This window comes from Arachis hypogaea, chromosome 14, assembly GCF_003086295.3.
Source record: "Arachis hypogaea cultivar Tifrunner chromosome 14, arahy.Tifrunner.gnm2.J5K5, whole genome shotgun sequence".
Taxonomy (NCBI): domain Eukaryota; kingdom Viridiplantae; phylum Streptophyta; class Magnoliopsida; order Fabales; family Fabaceae; genus Arachis; species Arachis hypogaea.
The window spans coordinates 81,896,455-81,912,042 of NC_092049.1; the positions used below are offsets into that span (position 1 = coordinate 81,896,455).

Sequence of the window (15,588 nt, forward strand, 5' to 3'; positions counted from 1 at the left end):
ATTCTTGCGTATGTGAATTTGGAAGACAAATATATAGACTGTCAAATAAAATTTCATTTTGATTTGGTACATTCAAAATTTCAGATCCAAAGGTTGTTATATAAAGGGATCTTGCCTCTTAACTCTTCAAAAAAAAAAAGAAGATCAATTTGTTTACCTATTTTCTTCTCTTAATGAGTCATCCTTAGTTTGATTTTAATTTCCCTCTTAGATGTCTCGAGTTGTAGGATTTTTCAATTATACATTTAAATTTTCATTATCAACTATATATACTTAAAAAACGCAATTTGGGATGAATAGAACACTATTACCCTTAATCCTTTTACTTTTATTGCCCCTATAATAGATGGATAATGCTTGATTTTTTATCAGAGAATATATGTGGATTTTGAGTCAAAGTGTGAAAAAATTGTGGTCGCAATATAGGAGAAACTAGAAGGGTAAAGGTAACTGATAAACATGTCACGACATGTAAGAATATGTTTTATATAGTTCTGTTTTGTGGTAGCATTACAGCAGTGTTCTACAACTATAGCTTCTCTTTTGCAATCTTAATGCCATAATTTATGACTTCAGGTTATGGATGCTTCAAATGTGATTTTTCAAATCATATTGCCAAGCAGAGTAGTAAGAGGTTTCCAATGAAATAACGTGCAAAAATTTGTCACAAAATGTAGATAATACCAAGACTGTACATATAATTGTATATTCCTATTTAATATTTTGGTTCTGTAATTATTTTTACTCAAATAAGTGACAAACTTCATGTGTGGATGTGATGGTTTTTTATGGAGAAATAAACTCTTAATATTACATCTCTTTAATTGTTTGTTATTATTTTTGCTCATAATTCTTCTTTATTAGAGTAGTTATTTTTATCTTTGTTGAATGCATTTTTAATTAGGGCCAATGAAAATGATTGGCAGAATTTTTTTGTTGGAAAAATACTTAAAAGAATATTGATATTAAAAAATTATTCACAGATTAAATATACATATAATTTTGTAAACAAATTATAATAAATAGATTAAATACACGATCTGTGATTAACTATACACTAGGGGTCTAATTATTATAACTAAATGTCACTTGATTAGTATTTGTTGTTTGTGTAACTATATTTAAACAAATAAACATAATAGTTTTTACATTTAAGTGAAATTTATTTATATCGACAAGATTATTTGGCTTTTGAAAAAGAGATGATGTAACAATCTTATACATTGTACAATAAATTTTTAACAACATTAGTTTTTCAAATTAAAAATAATAATTATTAGTATAAATAGACATATTTAACAAATTTTTACAATAAATCAATATTTGATCCGCGCGTAGCACGGGTTTTACACTAGTTAGAAATATGAGAGTAATTTAAAGAGTGTATTATTCAGATTGTTGTCAAAGATACAATGTACAAAGATATATATAAGTGTTAGAAGAATTAAAGCAATAAAAATACAAAATTCTACAATAAATTCACAAATATGCTAAATGTAGATGATACTAACTAATCCTAATTATTACTCCTAATTATACTTTAACAGAAAAGAATGACCGCTTCGCGTATCTGCAGAGGAACAACATATATCAAGCATGCACACAATACGCCTCCTGCATATTATCAGCAATTACCCTCTATATTATTATTACTGCAAATTAGGATGTCCCAAATAACTATAAAACTCCGTTCAGCTCAATAGTAGGGTGTATCACGCCGCAATCAAATATTAAGATAAAAAAAGGTGAAAACTTCGGTTTCTTTAATTTATGCAGAAAATTGGCTTATGTATAGTACAATAGCTGCCATCAACATTTGGGGGAATTAAAAAGAATTTGGATTCTCTAAAGTTTGAATTTCACTTTAGAGAGTAAAGTGTGATCTTCCACCCTTGAATAGTTTCTCTTTCATATTTATTATTGGTCCCACCTATGAAATCAATGGTGAGAGATCACACTTTACTCTCTAAAATAAAATTCAAAGAGGATCCAAATCCAATTGAAAAATATCTAGAAAACATTATCCTATCATCGGAACAGGCTATCCTAGTTTGTCAAAAATGATTGTAGCCATCCCACCCAAACGGTCTTCTGGTCTGTTCCTTGGGCATGCTTTCTACAGTAGCTTCAAGCTTTGCCTCTTATTATTTTCTTTTAATTATAGATTCTCATAGATGATTCCACCTAGTTTTGAACTTATAAAAGCTTTTGCAAAATGAAGAGAAGAAGAAAGGAAAGATGATCTACAACATACAACAACTAAAAAAATCAAACTACGTTCAAGAAATTTATATCCAAATTCTCTTACAGTATGGTAACTAAAATAATTACATTCTATTGCATTTTTTCTGTTTCTTTCACCCTTTTTTTTGTGAAATGGGTGGGTCCTTTAGAAATTTTCCTTGTGAAAAGCGAAGCGCGTGGATGAGTTTAGGCTAAACTCTTTACAAAGGTTCCTCAATGTTGGTGTAAGACTAGGACTTCCACAGTAAAATACACCTGCATCAATATGGAAACAGCATACATATTTTTCATTTCTATCATTGCAAAAGTATATTAATTTATCGGAAGAGTTTCAAGTGTACTGAGAACACCGGTGTTCTAGTTGTTTTAATCGTTGATCTGAATTATAAAAAATATATATAATATATATTAATTTAAATCAACGGTTAAAATAACTGAAACACCTGCTTTCCAAATCCTGAGTAACTTTCGTACCTATTCTACTATTTTCATGTTGACTCGTTAAATCGGTAAAGACTTTTTTCCAGTTGGGTCTTGCAAAATGAGTCCGTATCTGACATATATAGTAACATGATAAATTTATTAGTCGAATGTAAAGCATAATAATGCGAAAAAAGGTTTATGAAAAGTGTGCAGTTCACAAAATATATTTACGAATTTATCTCAAAATACCATTTTCAGAAATTAAAAATATTTTGCGAATTATGCATCCCTTAAATGTATGCTAAACCAATTTTACCCGGCTTTCTGAAACCACGTCAAGTCCATTTTTAGCATGTTGTAGCTTCTGAATCATGCCAATAAGTGCAGATCTAGCATCACCTTCGGCATAGACACTAGTTAAGTAGTTGTGCATTTCGATAATACCCTGAATCATTTAGACATGAGAATAGTTTACTATGTATGAAATTATGTATAAGAAAAAGGTTAAACGAATTCATTTTACTTAGAATAATGTGCTAAGTTAGTTTTAAATATGTGTAAACGGGAGGAATGTTACATTAGCAATATTTTGCCAACTCTAAATACTAAAAACTAAATTTTAAATTCTAAATACCAAATTTTAAATTCTTATAGTATAAAAATAAAGTATTAATTGAAATATTAACTAATATTGATAAAAAATATCGGCTCCTAATATTTCTCTGTGCAGTTCTGAGTGCATAGAGAAGCAACAATAATATGGGAAAGATAAACATAACAAAATTTTCTAGATAAAGAAAAATAACTAAATAAAAAGTTTAGTTGTGAATCTCACATCTTGATCATATTCTGCAACATCATCCATGACACCTTTAAACCATTCAAATGAAGCTTGCTCTCTTGTTACCCAATAGAAATATGCTCTATTAGGACATTTCTTTCCTTCCTCTACGGGATTATTACCATGGGTGCTTCCCTACGGTATAAACACCAATAATGGTCACCGTTAAGATATAGTTATTTTCCCAAACAAAGAAAAGTAAGGACCTGTTAGGTTTGTATTTTAATTTTCAATTTGTAACTTGTGTGACTTATATTACCTGTTCAAGGTTTTCTCCCTTCATGTGGCTCAAGATATCTTTGAGAATACTGATCATTGGTGTGGCACCAATTCCAAGACCTATTAGCAAGAGAACATCATAGTTCTTATAGTTTTGTGCTGGGGCTCCATATGGTCCTTTAATGAGTATCTTTGGATAACTATTTCAAGAAACAGAAAGAAAAAAAGGAAAAACAAATGAGAATATTATATTTCATTGTTGAAAATGTTAGAGTCCATTTGGTTTGTATTTTTATTTTCTGTTTTTATTTTTAATATTTTTTGTTCTCTGGATTTTGAGAAGAAAAACGTAAAAAGAGAAAGTAAAAATAGAAAATAGGATTTCATTATTTTTTTTTTTTCACAAAAATTCAAAAAACAGAAAACATTGGAAATAAAATAAAAAATAAAAATGCAAACCAAAGGCACCTTAAGGTGCTAGATAGAGTTTTGTATTATTCACCCTGCTTGTGAAGGGTCTTTGCCTGAAGTTACCCTTGTTTGCATTCTCTGAAGTGCTCCTGGTCTTGTTTCTACATTCTGAGGTCCACAAACCTGTATTCCAAAAACTGGATCAAACTACATGCTCAACAAAGTTTTACATTCCACTGGAGACTAGTTTTAACGATTGAATGCATGTATAAGATATTCTTACACTAACAGTTTATCAAAATTGAATTCATTTCTGTTGATCTTCAATTAAATGAATTTACCTGCTCGAATCGTTTTCTAAGCTCGGTCGTCCAGTCTCCGAGGGTTCTAATATGGACACTCAGGTAATCATCTCCGGGCGCAGAGGTGATGGAGAAAGGATGCCTGTAACAAAGAAAAGAATGCTCATTTTTTTTCTAATTCAAGTGATATTTTAACCGAAAGCAACTATTCTGATAGTAATTACCATTCAAACTTGGATATATCTTTGCATTTGATAAAAAGGTACATTCCACTTTTATACTTGAATCCTGCAGGTTTAGTCATGTACAGTGCTAGAACATTTCCTGTGTATAATATTGCCTGAAAATTATTCCCAACTATTAATAATGTTAGTGTCTTGCTTCACGATGGAAAACTAGAGAGAAAAAGTTGCTAACATAGACCTTAATCACGCTAACGCGATGATCTTCACGGTTAACAAATGGATGCAGTCTCTCAGTAGAATAGAGAATTAGGGGAACAACAAGGTACATCCAAGTCTGCAATGATAAAAAGGTAGGTCAGTTTCAATTGATTTGATAATTTTTTTTCCAAATTTTGAACCATCAAAATGCCATGTTACAGAGGAGAATAATCTGAATGAGATATGTTTCAAGCATTAGGCAATAAATTAAATACAAACTCATGACAAATTGCAAGTTTACATTTAGAGAAAGTTTTAGGAAAATTGAACATATAATAAAAATATTGAATGTAAGAATGTTGGAGCCAGACATACAGTTTTCTTGCGCCAATCTTTGGTGAGGAAAAGATAGTAACCATGTATGAGCAGAAGCACATAAACACCGATAAGCAAATGATGCGCGTACCAGAATGCGTTGAAACCGGCCAAACGATGCAGAGGAGAAGGTAACTTCACAATACTTCTTCTGAAATAATGTGTTGCTAGAGTGAAAACAAATGCCATGATCAAAACCATAGCAATTCCTGTTGTGCCAGGAATACTAAGAACAATTTCTAGGTAGGTAGGCTGCTTATAGTTGAAATTAGGCCCAAGAATCGACATAAACTTCCTTTTCGGACAAGATTGTATTCTTGGAAAATCACAAGTGACATGCATCCCTACATGAACCACAGTCCCAATGACTACCCCGACAGCGATCATCTTATGGAAGTTTATGTTATCATCAAAAGGGATGATTCGGTTAAGAAATGTTCCTCTTAGCCTAGTAAGAGTGTTTCTGCACATTGTAAGAACAATGAGAGCCATGTTGAACTTCAGAGTCTCAGCAGCACCCTTTGCAGAGCAGAGACAGTATCCCATGATTTTGAATTCTCTTGTGTCTCTGTACTGCATAAACTTCCAACTGTAAAGAGCAATGTTTATTGCTATCCAAAGTGAGATAACCCATATCTTTTTCCATTTGTCTAGTACGAATTCTCTTGTTTTATTGAAGAACTTTCTAAGAGGAGTTCTATACATGCTTGGAATCATAGCTTTAGTCAATTCTTGATTTTTAGTATTACATTTCACACTTGTGCCTTCTTCAGCACTGGCCATTTCTCTTAGCAGAGTTTCTAGCTGCCACATCTGTTCAAACAAAGAAACTTAGGAGGATGCTAAGTATTATTCTTTATCTAAAATTGTAATCATAAATTTTTCAAAATTATTGTTATTTTTTTCTAACCTCTATATATCCGTTTTGATCAGGGTCAAGCTCTTCCATGATCAAAGCTGCATAAGTAGAAGCATGTTGTTTGAGATTTCCTAGTTTATTTGCGGCCGCGCTCAATAATATAACCTTTTACACAGAAAATAGTACTTCGAATTATTCGGTTTAACACAATGGAAGAATAAGAAAGAAGAAAAACAAGAATTCAGTTGCTCTTATTGGTGCTCACCTCTCTAACCTCTTCTTCTGATAGCCTACCATCCCCATTCTTGTCACACCTAAAAAAAAGTAACAATAATTTCTTTCATGTCATTCCATAAATGTCTCATTTTTTAACATAACTTTTTGACAAAATCAAATTAAGTTACATTTCAACTTGAAAAGAAAAAAAAAGCTGCTTTCCAATTTTGTGGAAGCTATGGTTTATCAACTAAAAAATAAATCAAACAAAACCTTAGGAGTGTAACATGCCTAAATTGATAGATAGAGAGATAGATGAGTGAAATTAAACTTACATGTCAAAGAACACTTGAAGTCTTGCTTCAAGATCTTTATTAGTCATGTCCTCCCAGAATACTCTGAGTTCATCCAGAGTAACACCATTTTCTGCACAAATGTTCCTTCGCCGCGCCAGTGCCTCGTACAACTCCCCTGCAAACTCCTTTGATTCTGCCCCCATACCTATGCAACGCAAATTTGGTATTAACATATGTGAAGAGGAAGAAGAAGATCATAGACAGTAATTAATATTAACATTACCAATGCATGTTCCGAATTTGTCTTTAGAGATCTTCCCATCAACAGCATTCTGATTAAAGCGCTTCCCAATAGACTTCCATGCATCATTTTCCTTTCCTGTTACTGATCTATCAAGGAACCGTAAACCCTTAAGCCCTCTAGCTGCACCTGATTGAACCCTCTCCATCTTGACACTCCCACCACCACCATTATTATTATTATTATTATTCCTATGCCTTATATTGTCACCATTATTGCTCAATGAAGCCTCATTGGGAAACTTCACCACCATGCTTTCTGGGCTTCCATTTACGTTACTTTTTTTATTATCATCGTGATCTTCTAATGGCACATCCGCCATTGGATCAACAACCTCAATGCTCTCAAGAATCCATTTTGATTCATCTTTCCCTCCTTCTGGTAGTGACATTAGTATTACAAATTTTAAACCGAAATTATTAAAGTTGTAGAATCACGGAATGCGCGAAAGAGTTAAGGGCGACATAGATGCTAATTGGAAATCATGAGGGAGAAGGGTATTATAGTCTTATAGAGAAAGATGAAAATATGAAATCGTTGAAAAACAAAAAGGATATTATTATATCATTATATGTTGCTAATTATGGCAAACAGGTTTAACAACTAACTATATGTCATTAACGAACCAACGAAGCATATCAAACCAACTAATAAATAAAAAGATTTTGTTTTGATAAAATGGATCTCCATATTTGTTTTTGATAAAATGGTATCTCAAATATTGACTTGGTTTGATAAAATGGCCTAATTATTAATCTATTATTTTAAAAAATTAGACTATTTTATTAAAAAGAACAAATATTTAAAAGTTTATTTTATAAAAAATATAATAAATATCAAGATTTATTTTGTCAAAATTATAATTTTTTTGCAATAAAAGGAGTATTTACTCTAAATAAAAAGGACCCTACTGTGTTTATTCTCAGTTTAAATGTGTTGCTGTTTGCAATAATGAATAAGCATTGAAAGGATAACTATTTCTAGGCACCATATTGGCATATTGTATTGTTTCTTGTCGTATTCCTTCACTAGCAACAACTTTTGTTTTCCTTGGAATCTCATGTTTCATCGTTAGTTGTGCGCACGACAAGAAAATAACGAATTAACAAGATTTGATAGCGATATTATCTTATGCATTTACTCCTAAAGCAATGGAAAAATATTCTATTGTAACTAAATTAAGGGATTGGTTGGTTGAAATTCTAAGAAATTCTTTTTAGTTATTTTTTTAAAGATATTATAAAAAGATTAAAATAATTTTATGTTTGAATATTTTATTTAAATTTTTTTTATTTATTAATTATATTTAAAAATAATAATATAAAAATATTTTTATTTATTACGTAAAAAAATCTCTTTTTTAAAAAAATCTTTAAAAAATATTATATTGTAGCTTTTTAAAAAAGTTTTAATATTTTTATTTTTATTACTAAAAATTTATTAAATATATTAAAAAATAAAAAAAAACATTTTTTTATTAATTTAATAACACCCAAATAAACATTAAATACTTTCATGTTAATGATTATTGTTTAAGACAAGTTATTATATTATGTGTATCAATTTTATATATGTGCATATTCTTTTTTTATATTAAAAGAGTTATTTAAATTTTTTCCTAATATTAAAAAACTACATTTTTAATGCAGCTCAGATATTTTAAACTAATAGTTAATAATACTAAATAATTATTAATACTAAATGATTAATAATACTTTATGTATTTTTTTATTAGAATAATTTTTATCTTTCCAATTTAAAGTTTGTATTACTGTTTGATGTTTCATTATTATAAATTTATGAATATTTTTTTTAGAGGAATGTAATAACTTATAGGATAATTCACTTAAACAAATAAAATGAAAATCAATATTACATAAACATCTTAAATGTAAACAGATTACATGCATGTCTCATTTGTATAGTTATATAAATCGAATTAATTAGATTTGATTTACACTCTCTCAATATAAATCAAATCAATTGAATTCAAATTAATAAATACAATAGTGAATCAAACTATGTAGCTTTGATTTACTATGAAAAGCCATTTGAGTAGTAAATCGAATTAATGAGTTTCGATTTAAGGCCCATAGTAAATCGAATCAAATTGTTTCGATTTATATCATGATAAATCGAATTGCGTAATTTTGATTTATAAAACACGAAGTCTTAGATAAATTGAATGAAGTAGATTCGATTTACTAATTGTATATATTTATATATACAATTTGAGATCATTTATTTCGAATTACAATTCACAATTTTTTCCACTCCTTAGAACGTAAGTCCTACCTCTCTAGAAATAAAAAAAATAATTATCGAGAAAAAAATCTAATAACTAAACCAAATTCAGAAAGTACAATCATATATAATAAGCTTTGTAGATCGATCATAGCATCGCGCCAAAATTTCCTAAACATGTCACTGAAAAAGTAAAACTGTAAGGAGTGAGAACATCGTCCTCGCATATTTTCAGTAGAGGGTTTAAGAATTGTTATAAGAGGATACATATAAATAAAAGAATAGGTTTTCAAAAAAAAAAGTGATCTCCATTCATCTTATAAATCTTTTTAAAAACATGACATTGACTTATTATTAATTAACATCCACGTCATATTTATAAGAATTCCAAATCAATTAGCTTTATATAACATTCCAATACGTATCACAGGATCAAGCCAACCAAACTTACCAATCGTGGGCTTCGGTCCAACTATAATCAAATCTCAGCCTTCAACCCAACATATAATCAAATATCGGCCTCTACCCCAACATATAATCAGATCTCGGACTCCAATTCAACATAAAAACAAATATCGGCCTCTGGCCCAACATATAAACGAATCTCAACCTCCAGCCCAACATATAAACAGATCTCACTCGGTCTCAAAATAAAATCAATCACAGGCTTAAAGAATACAAGACAAACACAATCAGAGAACAGTTACAGCAAATATCACAATTAACAGTTAAATAGGATTCATCAGATAGGCAACCAAAACACTTAAGCACACCCAAACAATAGCAAACAAATACAGTATGATGCATGCTCTGTCCTATTGGCCGTGAGCTCACGCGTCGGTTATCTTGCCAGAACCCGACACATCCGGTAGCTAACTCGGATATCGTCTCTCGTGTGTATTCAAGAATATAGTGTCTGCCACACTCTCAGGATATAGTGTCCACCACACTGCTGAGATATAGTGCCTGCCACACTCTCGGGATATAGTTCCCGCCACACTTCTACACACCAAAAGAATATGCTACTTGGAATATAGTATCCGTCACACTCTCAGAATATAGTGCCTGCCACACTTTTCAATCATAATCATCATCATCATCACCAATCTTATCATTACGTAATCCAATCTTCACTAATCAACTTTTATTTTATAATTCTTGAAAATTACAAATCAACTTCCCAAAATCAATAAAACCATAAGAATTCTTATTTTTTTTAACCAAGTTATTAAACTGAATCCAATAAATCATTCCTTCAAATCTATTTGAAATCTCCGAGAATGTAATTCTTTAATTAGATTTAATTAAATAAAATTCACTTTTGTTTTAAAACGAGTTCCCAAAATCGATTTTTCAAAATTAACTTTAACTTCACTTTGAGCTTTAAAAACTCTTCCCAAAAGATTTAAAACCATTTTAAGTTTCCAATTATAAATCCTAATTGAAACATAATCGCCTATTTTTCAATACTACTTAAAAATTTGTTAAAATACCTCAAAATATACTCCTTCCTTTAGTAAAAATCAAATAAAATCGTTCTTTAATCAAACTCAAAACATAAATCTTTTCATATTAATCGAACTCAAAACATAATTCTTTTCTTAAAGGAATCAAAGTCGAAACATAATACTTTTCTTAATAAATAAAACTCAAAACATAATTCTTTTCTTAAATAAATCAAACTCGAAATGTAATTCTTTTCTTAAAAAATCGAACTCAAAACATAATACTTTTCTTAATAAATAAAACTCAAAACATAATTATTTTCTTAAGTAAATCAAACTTAAAACATAATTTATTATTTTATTAATAAATCAAAATCAAATAATATAATTCTTAAATTCAAATTTTTTTAACACTACAGACAAAGTCTATAATTTTTATAAAAATGTCAGCAGTATCTCCTCTAAAATTTGGACTTTGTCACCCTTCTTGGCTCCTAACCAAACCATTTCTCAAACTCTTCTCAATAATTTCCAAAATCAAACCAGTTCTAAATCTCAAATCAATTTCAAATATCAAACCAATTCCAACATCAAGTCATTTTCAACTCTCAAATCATTTTTAAATATCAAATCATTTTCAATATCAAATCATTTTTTTAAATCTCAAATCATTTCCAAATATCATATCATTTTCAATCCAACGTCCAAAACAAAGGAATCATCATAACTAAAATTTCATCAAGCATTCAATCTCAATAATCAGAAACAACCACAATCCAACCATTATCATAACAACTTCAAACCAAGCATAAAGTTCAACTAAAAAATTTTCATTGATTAATAAACCAACCAGACAAGTAATTACATGCATTCAAAGCAACTCAGTTCAATCCATAAGACTTACGAAATCATCAAAATATATTTTTTCTCATTAATATCAACATGTAATAATTCTTGAAAGTTAAAAGAGTTTAGGAAAAAGCTCCTACCTCGATTGTTAAAACTCAATAATTATTAAACATATCAAACTCCTTTTCTTTCGGCCCGCAACAGCGGCAGCTTAAATCGCAACACGCAATAACCAGAACCCAACCCTACGTTACCAAAACCTCAGAATCTCTAACCAAACATAACAGAATACTAATTTCAAAGGTTCCAGAATAAAATACACTTACTATAACAAAAGAGGAAGCGTGGAAACAGAGCAACAGTAACTCCCGTGGAAGTTCCTATTACCACGGCACCATTCCCGGCAGCTAGGCATGGTGACGGGATCTTAGGCAGCAATGGCAACTGGCGCGACGGCGGCAGAAGCTCAGCGAAGGAGTCTCCAGCTACGAGGATGGTCGGACTCCCTTCCAGCGGCAGTAGAAGCTCGTGACGGAGTTGGCAGCGGCAGAGTGTGACGGCTCCTCCAGCTCGTCTTCCTTCCTCCATCCGCGAAGCTCGACGGCGACGACAAAATCTCCAGCGACGGTAGCGAGGTGCGGCGGCACAAGCAATGCCTCCTTCTTCTTCGACGTGCACTCCCTTCTCCCTCTCTCTCTCTCTCTCTCTCTCTCTCTCTCTCTCTCTCTCTCTCTCTCTCTCTCTCTCTCTCTCTCTCTCTTCCTCTGGTGTGTGATGACGGCAGCGGCTACCATGGTGGCTTCAGCGACGGAACAGTGGTGAGTCAACGATGTAACATCCTACCATTAAAATCCTTATACTCGAGTCATAAGTCAATGATAATATGGTGGTACCACTTAAGGTGGAATTATAATACTTATATGATTAGAAGAATTTATTAAAATGAGAAGCTTGAAAGGAATAAAAGAAAAATCACGGGCGCAAACACACACGTATCAAAAAGTATCGCGTTTGGATATGCGGGGTAAAATAAAACTTAAAGGAGGAATAGAGTAAATACAAAATATATATAGTTATGTATAATAGCCATTAGTCACGACCTGCGAAGTTTAGGTCGGTTAGGGTTACAGAAATAAAAATAGTTGATAACAATTTTTTATCTCTACCAAACATACAACACAGTCTCTATAGGCAATTTTTCAAAATAAATATACATACATATACATTATTAAAGTTTTCCGAAATAAAGATAGAGAGAATCTAAACAAAATAAAACATAGAATTTAAGATAGCTTTACTGTCTTCTAGACGAACTCCAGCTCACCACGGGGGCACCAAGACTTGTATCTGAAAAATAATGGATATATACGGAATGAGAACTCCCGACCCATGGGTTCTCAGTACAGTAAAAATACTAAATAGATACAATATAAGGTATCAGAAATGTTCTAAGCAATCTTAAACTCCCATACATCAGTCGTTCCATCCTAGGTTCTCACTAATCTGTAATTAGGCAACTATCATAGGGGATTCTAATCTAATTTACTTTTATCAAAGTCTTCACAATCATTTACCTTGAAGTTTTTGCCATTCTCCAAACTCCAAACAGAACAGCCCTTCTTTTTTGACAGCTACCATGGAGGCTTCAGCGACAAAATGGCGGCGAATCAACGGTAACGGCGAGATGGACGATCGGGAACTTCAGCTACGGCGATGGAGTCCTTGACGATGGCACAATGGCGACGACGGTGGCAGTGACATCCACTGTGCCGTCTTCCTCTCCTTCTCCTTCTCCCATTCTTCTTCTCCCTCTCTGTAACACACTACCAAACAGAGTTTTACGTTTAAGCCATAAAACAGAGGTGGTGTAGTATTACGACCTCTAAAACAAGATATACATATATAGTAGTATTTGAAAAAGGTTTATAAAGAGGAGTCTTGACGGAAAGTTTAAGCAAAATCGTGAAAAGAAAAGCACAACACTCATATACGGAAATTAGAATAGGAATAAAAGTAAAGATATACACACACACACACACACACACACACACACATAGAGTAGAGTATCCAAAATAGAGAATATCAAGCTCTAGACTCGACTTACAAAGCCAAAGCCGGCCGGAGAATATCACATACATAAATATACAACCTACATATCCCAAAATACATAAGACATCCACTTAATTCTCCATAAAAGTCTCTAAGAGGGTCAGATTTAAAACATATGCGTGTATATATATATATACACACACACACACATAGAAAAATATCAAAATCCATCATCCTAACTTTGCTTATAGAAAAATCCAAACGCCTAGCGAGGTTCTTCTCAATCTGCATCTGAAAAATGATAGCATATGTATGGAATGAGAACCAAGAGTTCTCAGTATGGTAAAGGTGCCCACGTACATAAGATATAAGGTCCCGAGAAAACCAGAGGCAATCCTAGAACTCTGATACTCAGATTTAAAACTTAAAGTTAAAAATAAAACCAGAAACAAGGTAAAATATCTAAGGTACTTAGATTCTAATCCAACAATAACTCTACACCTCATCCTTACTCCTCTCCATCCCTCCAAAACTCTGGTAGAACAACCCTCGTCACTCCTCCGCCAGACAAGGGATCTCTCAGTTGCATAGACATATAATGCATAAAAAAATCACAGATAGAATACAGTTACAGCAAACAGAACATATAGCAGTTAAGCATAGATTATCAAGTAGGCAATCATAAGTAATGTAAACTCAAACAAAACAGACAAATGCATATGATGTATGCCTGTCCTATGACTGATGAGTCTCATCTGTCAGTTATATAGCCAAACCCGACATATCTGGTAGCTAACCCTAGACAGTCGCTCCGTGCGCACATCCTCATGGGTCTATGCATAGCTTTTACAATCAATCATCAAATTCAGCTCTTTGGGAGAATTTTCGGGGAGTTAAAGTGTCCAGCCACATCTTGTGACGTAGAGTCAATAGAATATCGAGTCTCAACTTGGAGCGAGTGGTGGCTAGCCACTACATCTACCTAGGAAAATTCGTGTCTTAGATAAATGGAAGTGCATAAGCCAAAAAATAATTCAATATCCATCATTCATAACATTATTATCATTTCCGCACTTCCTCAACCACAAATCATTACTTCAAAACTTTCTTCACCATCAAGATAACTCTTTCTCTAGGTTTACCCCTTTCCTTATGATTTAAAAACTAAAGTGGGTCTTTAGGGGGTAACTATAGAGGTTTGGAAGTTAGAAAATAGGTTGAAATCACAACAATTCCACTTTTCTCAAAAACAAGAATTCCGTGTATGGATGCCATATTTCACGTACGCGGAGGTTTCATTTGCCACTCTCGCGTACGCAACCCTTGTTTGCTTACGCGAGCCCCTTGGGCAGGAAAAACTTCTTGCGTCGCGTGGCACTGCCTGCGTATGCGAGCCTGCAAATTTTCCCATTCCGTCTATGCATGGACACTCCCACATACGCGGGATGTCTGGCCAGAGCCCAAGGTCTGCGTCGCGTGTGTGTTGGCGTACACATGCCCCTCAAAAATGTTAAAAAGCTGTTAAGTCCTGCAGAATTTACTTTTGCACACCAAACTTTCGACGCGCATAATTTTTTTGTTAAAATCATTTTTAGTTCGTTTTTCAAAAGGCGTAAACTTCACGGACCCAATTTTTTTTTGAAATAAGTTTGATAGAAATTGAGGGTCTGGAAGCCAAGTTATGGCCAACCAAAATTTGGTAAAAAAATTAAGTTTTTGCAAAGAAATGCCAAACCTCCATTTTACCTTCTTCCTTTTCAAAACCAATGATTTCACACTTTAAAACAACACTAAACATGCTTAATACCATTCTATGTCATTTTCATCACTTCCATACAAATCAATTACTCAATTATATTTAATTTTCTTCCACACAATCCAACAATCAAAACAACATGCATAACTCATGCTCATCAAACTATCGTCATCAAAATTCATTAATTTCATCAAACATCACAATCATCATTGTTTAATACATACTCATAATTAATTTTTAACATTTTCACCAAAGTCACTAAACTTTAATAAGACATCACAGTTCAACCTAACCTATGGTCAACTAGTCTAAGTTTTTATGTTACATTATATATTATCTACGAGAAAAACCAAAATCATACATTGGCCGATTTCT

The 15,588-nt window shown here is 32.2% G+C and overlaps 1 protein-coding gene across 1 annotated transcript; it reads right to left on the reverse strand.

Annotated features, from left to right (window-relative positions):
- Positions 1-2,260: 2,260 nt before the first annotated feature.
- Positions 2,261-7,353, reverse strand: LOC112742677 (putative respiratory burst oxidase homolog protein H). The gene is made up of 14 exons (XM_025791913.3): positions 6,853-7,353; positions 6,609-6,774; positions 6,323-6,371; positions 6,109-6,222; positions 5,199-6,011; positions 4,864-4,959; positions 4,665-4,780; positions 4,480-4,582; positions 4,230-4,321; positions 3,768-3,927; positions 3,503-3,643; positions 2,984-3,112; positions 2,719-2,797; positions 2,261-2,499 (listed from the first exon to the last, which is right to left on the reverse strand). Exons 1-14 carry the CDS (start codon positions 7,259-7,261, stop codon positions 2,390-2,392), a joined length of 2,577 nt encoding a protein of 858 aa, XP_025647698.1. The 5' UTR covers positions 7,262-7,353; the 3' UTR covers positions 2,261-2,389.
- Positions 7,354-15,588: the final 8,235 nt, after the last annotated feature.

Coding starts and splice junctions, on each gene's coding strand:
- LOC112742677 (XM_025791913.3), bottom strand. CDS start 7,261: ATGTCACTACCAGAAGGAGGGAAAGATGAATCAAAATGGATTCTTGAG. Junction 6,372..6,608: donor CTTCAAGTGTTCTTTGACAT/GTAAGTTTAATT, acceptor ACTTTTTTTTAG/GTGTGACAAGAATGGGGATG. Junction 4,583..4,664: donor GATATATCCAAGTTTGAATG/GTAATTACTATC, acceptor TCTTTGTTACAG/GCATCCTTTCTCCATCACCT.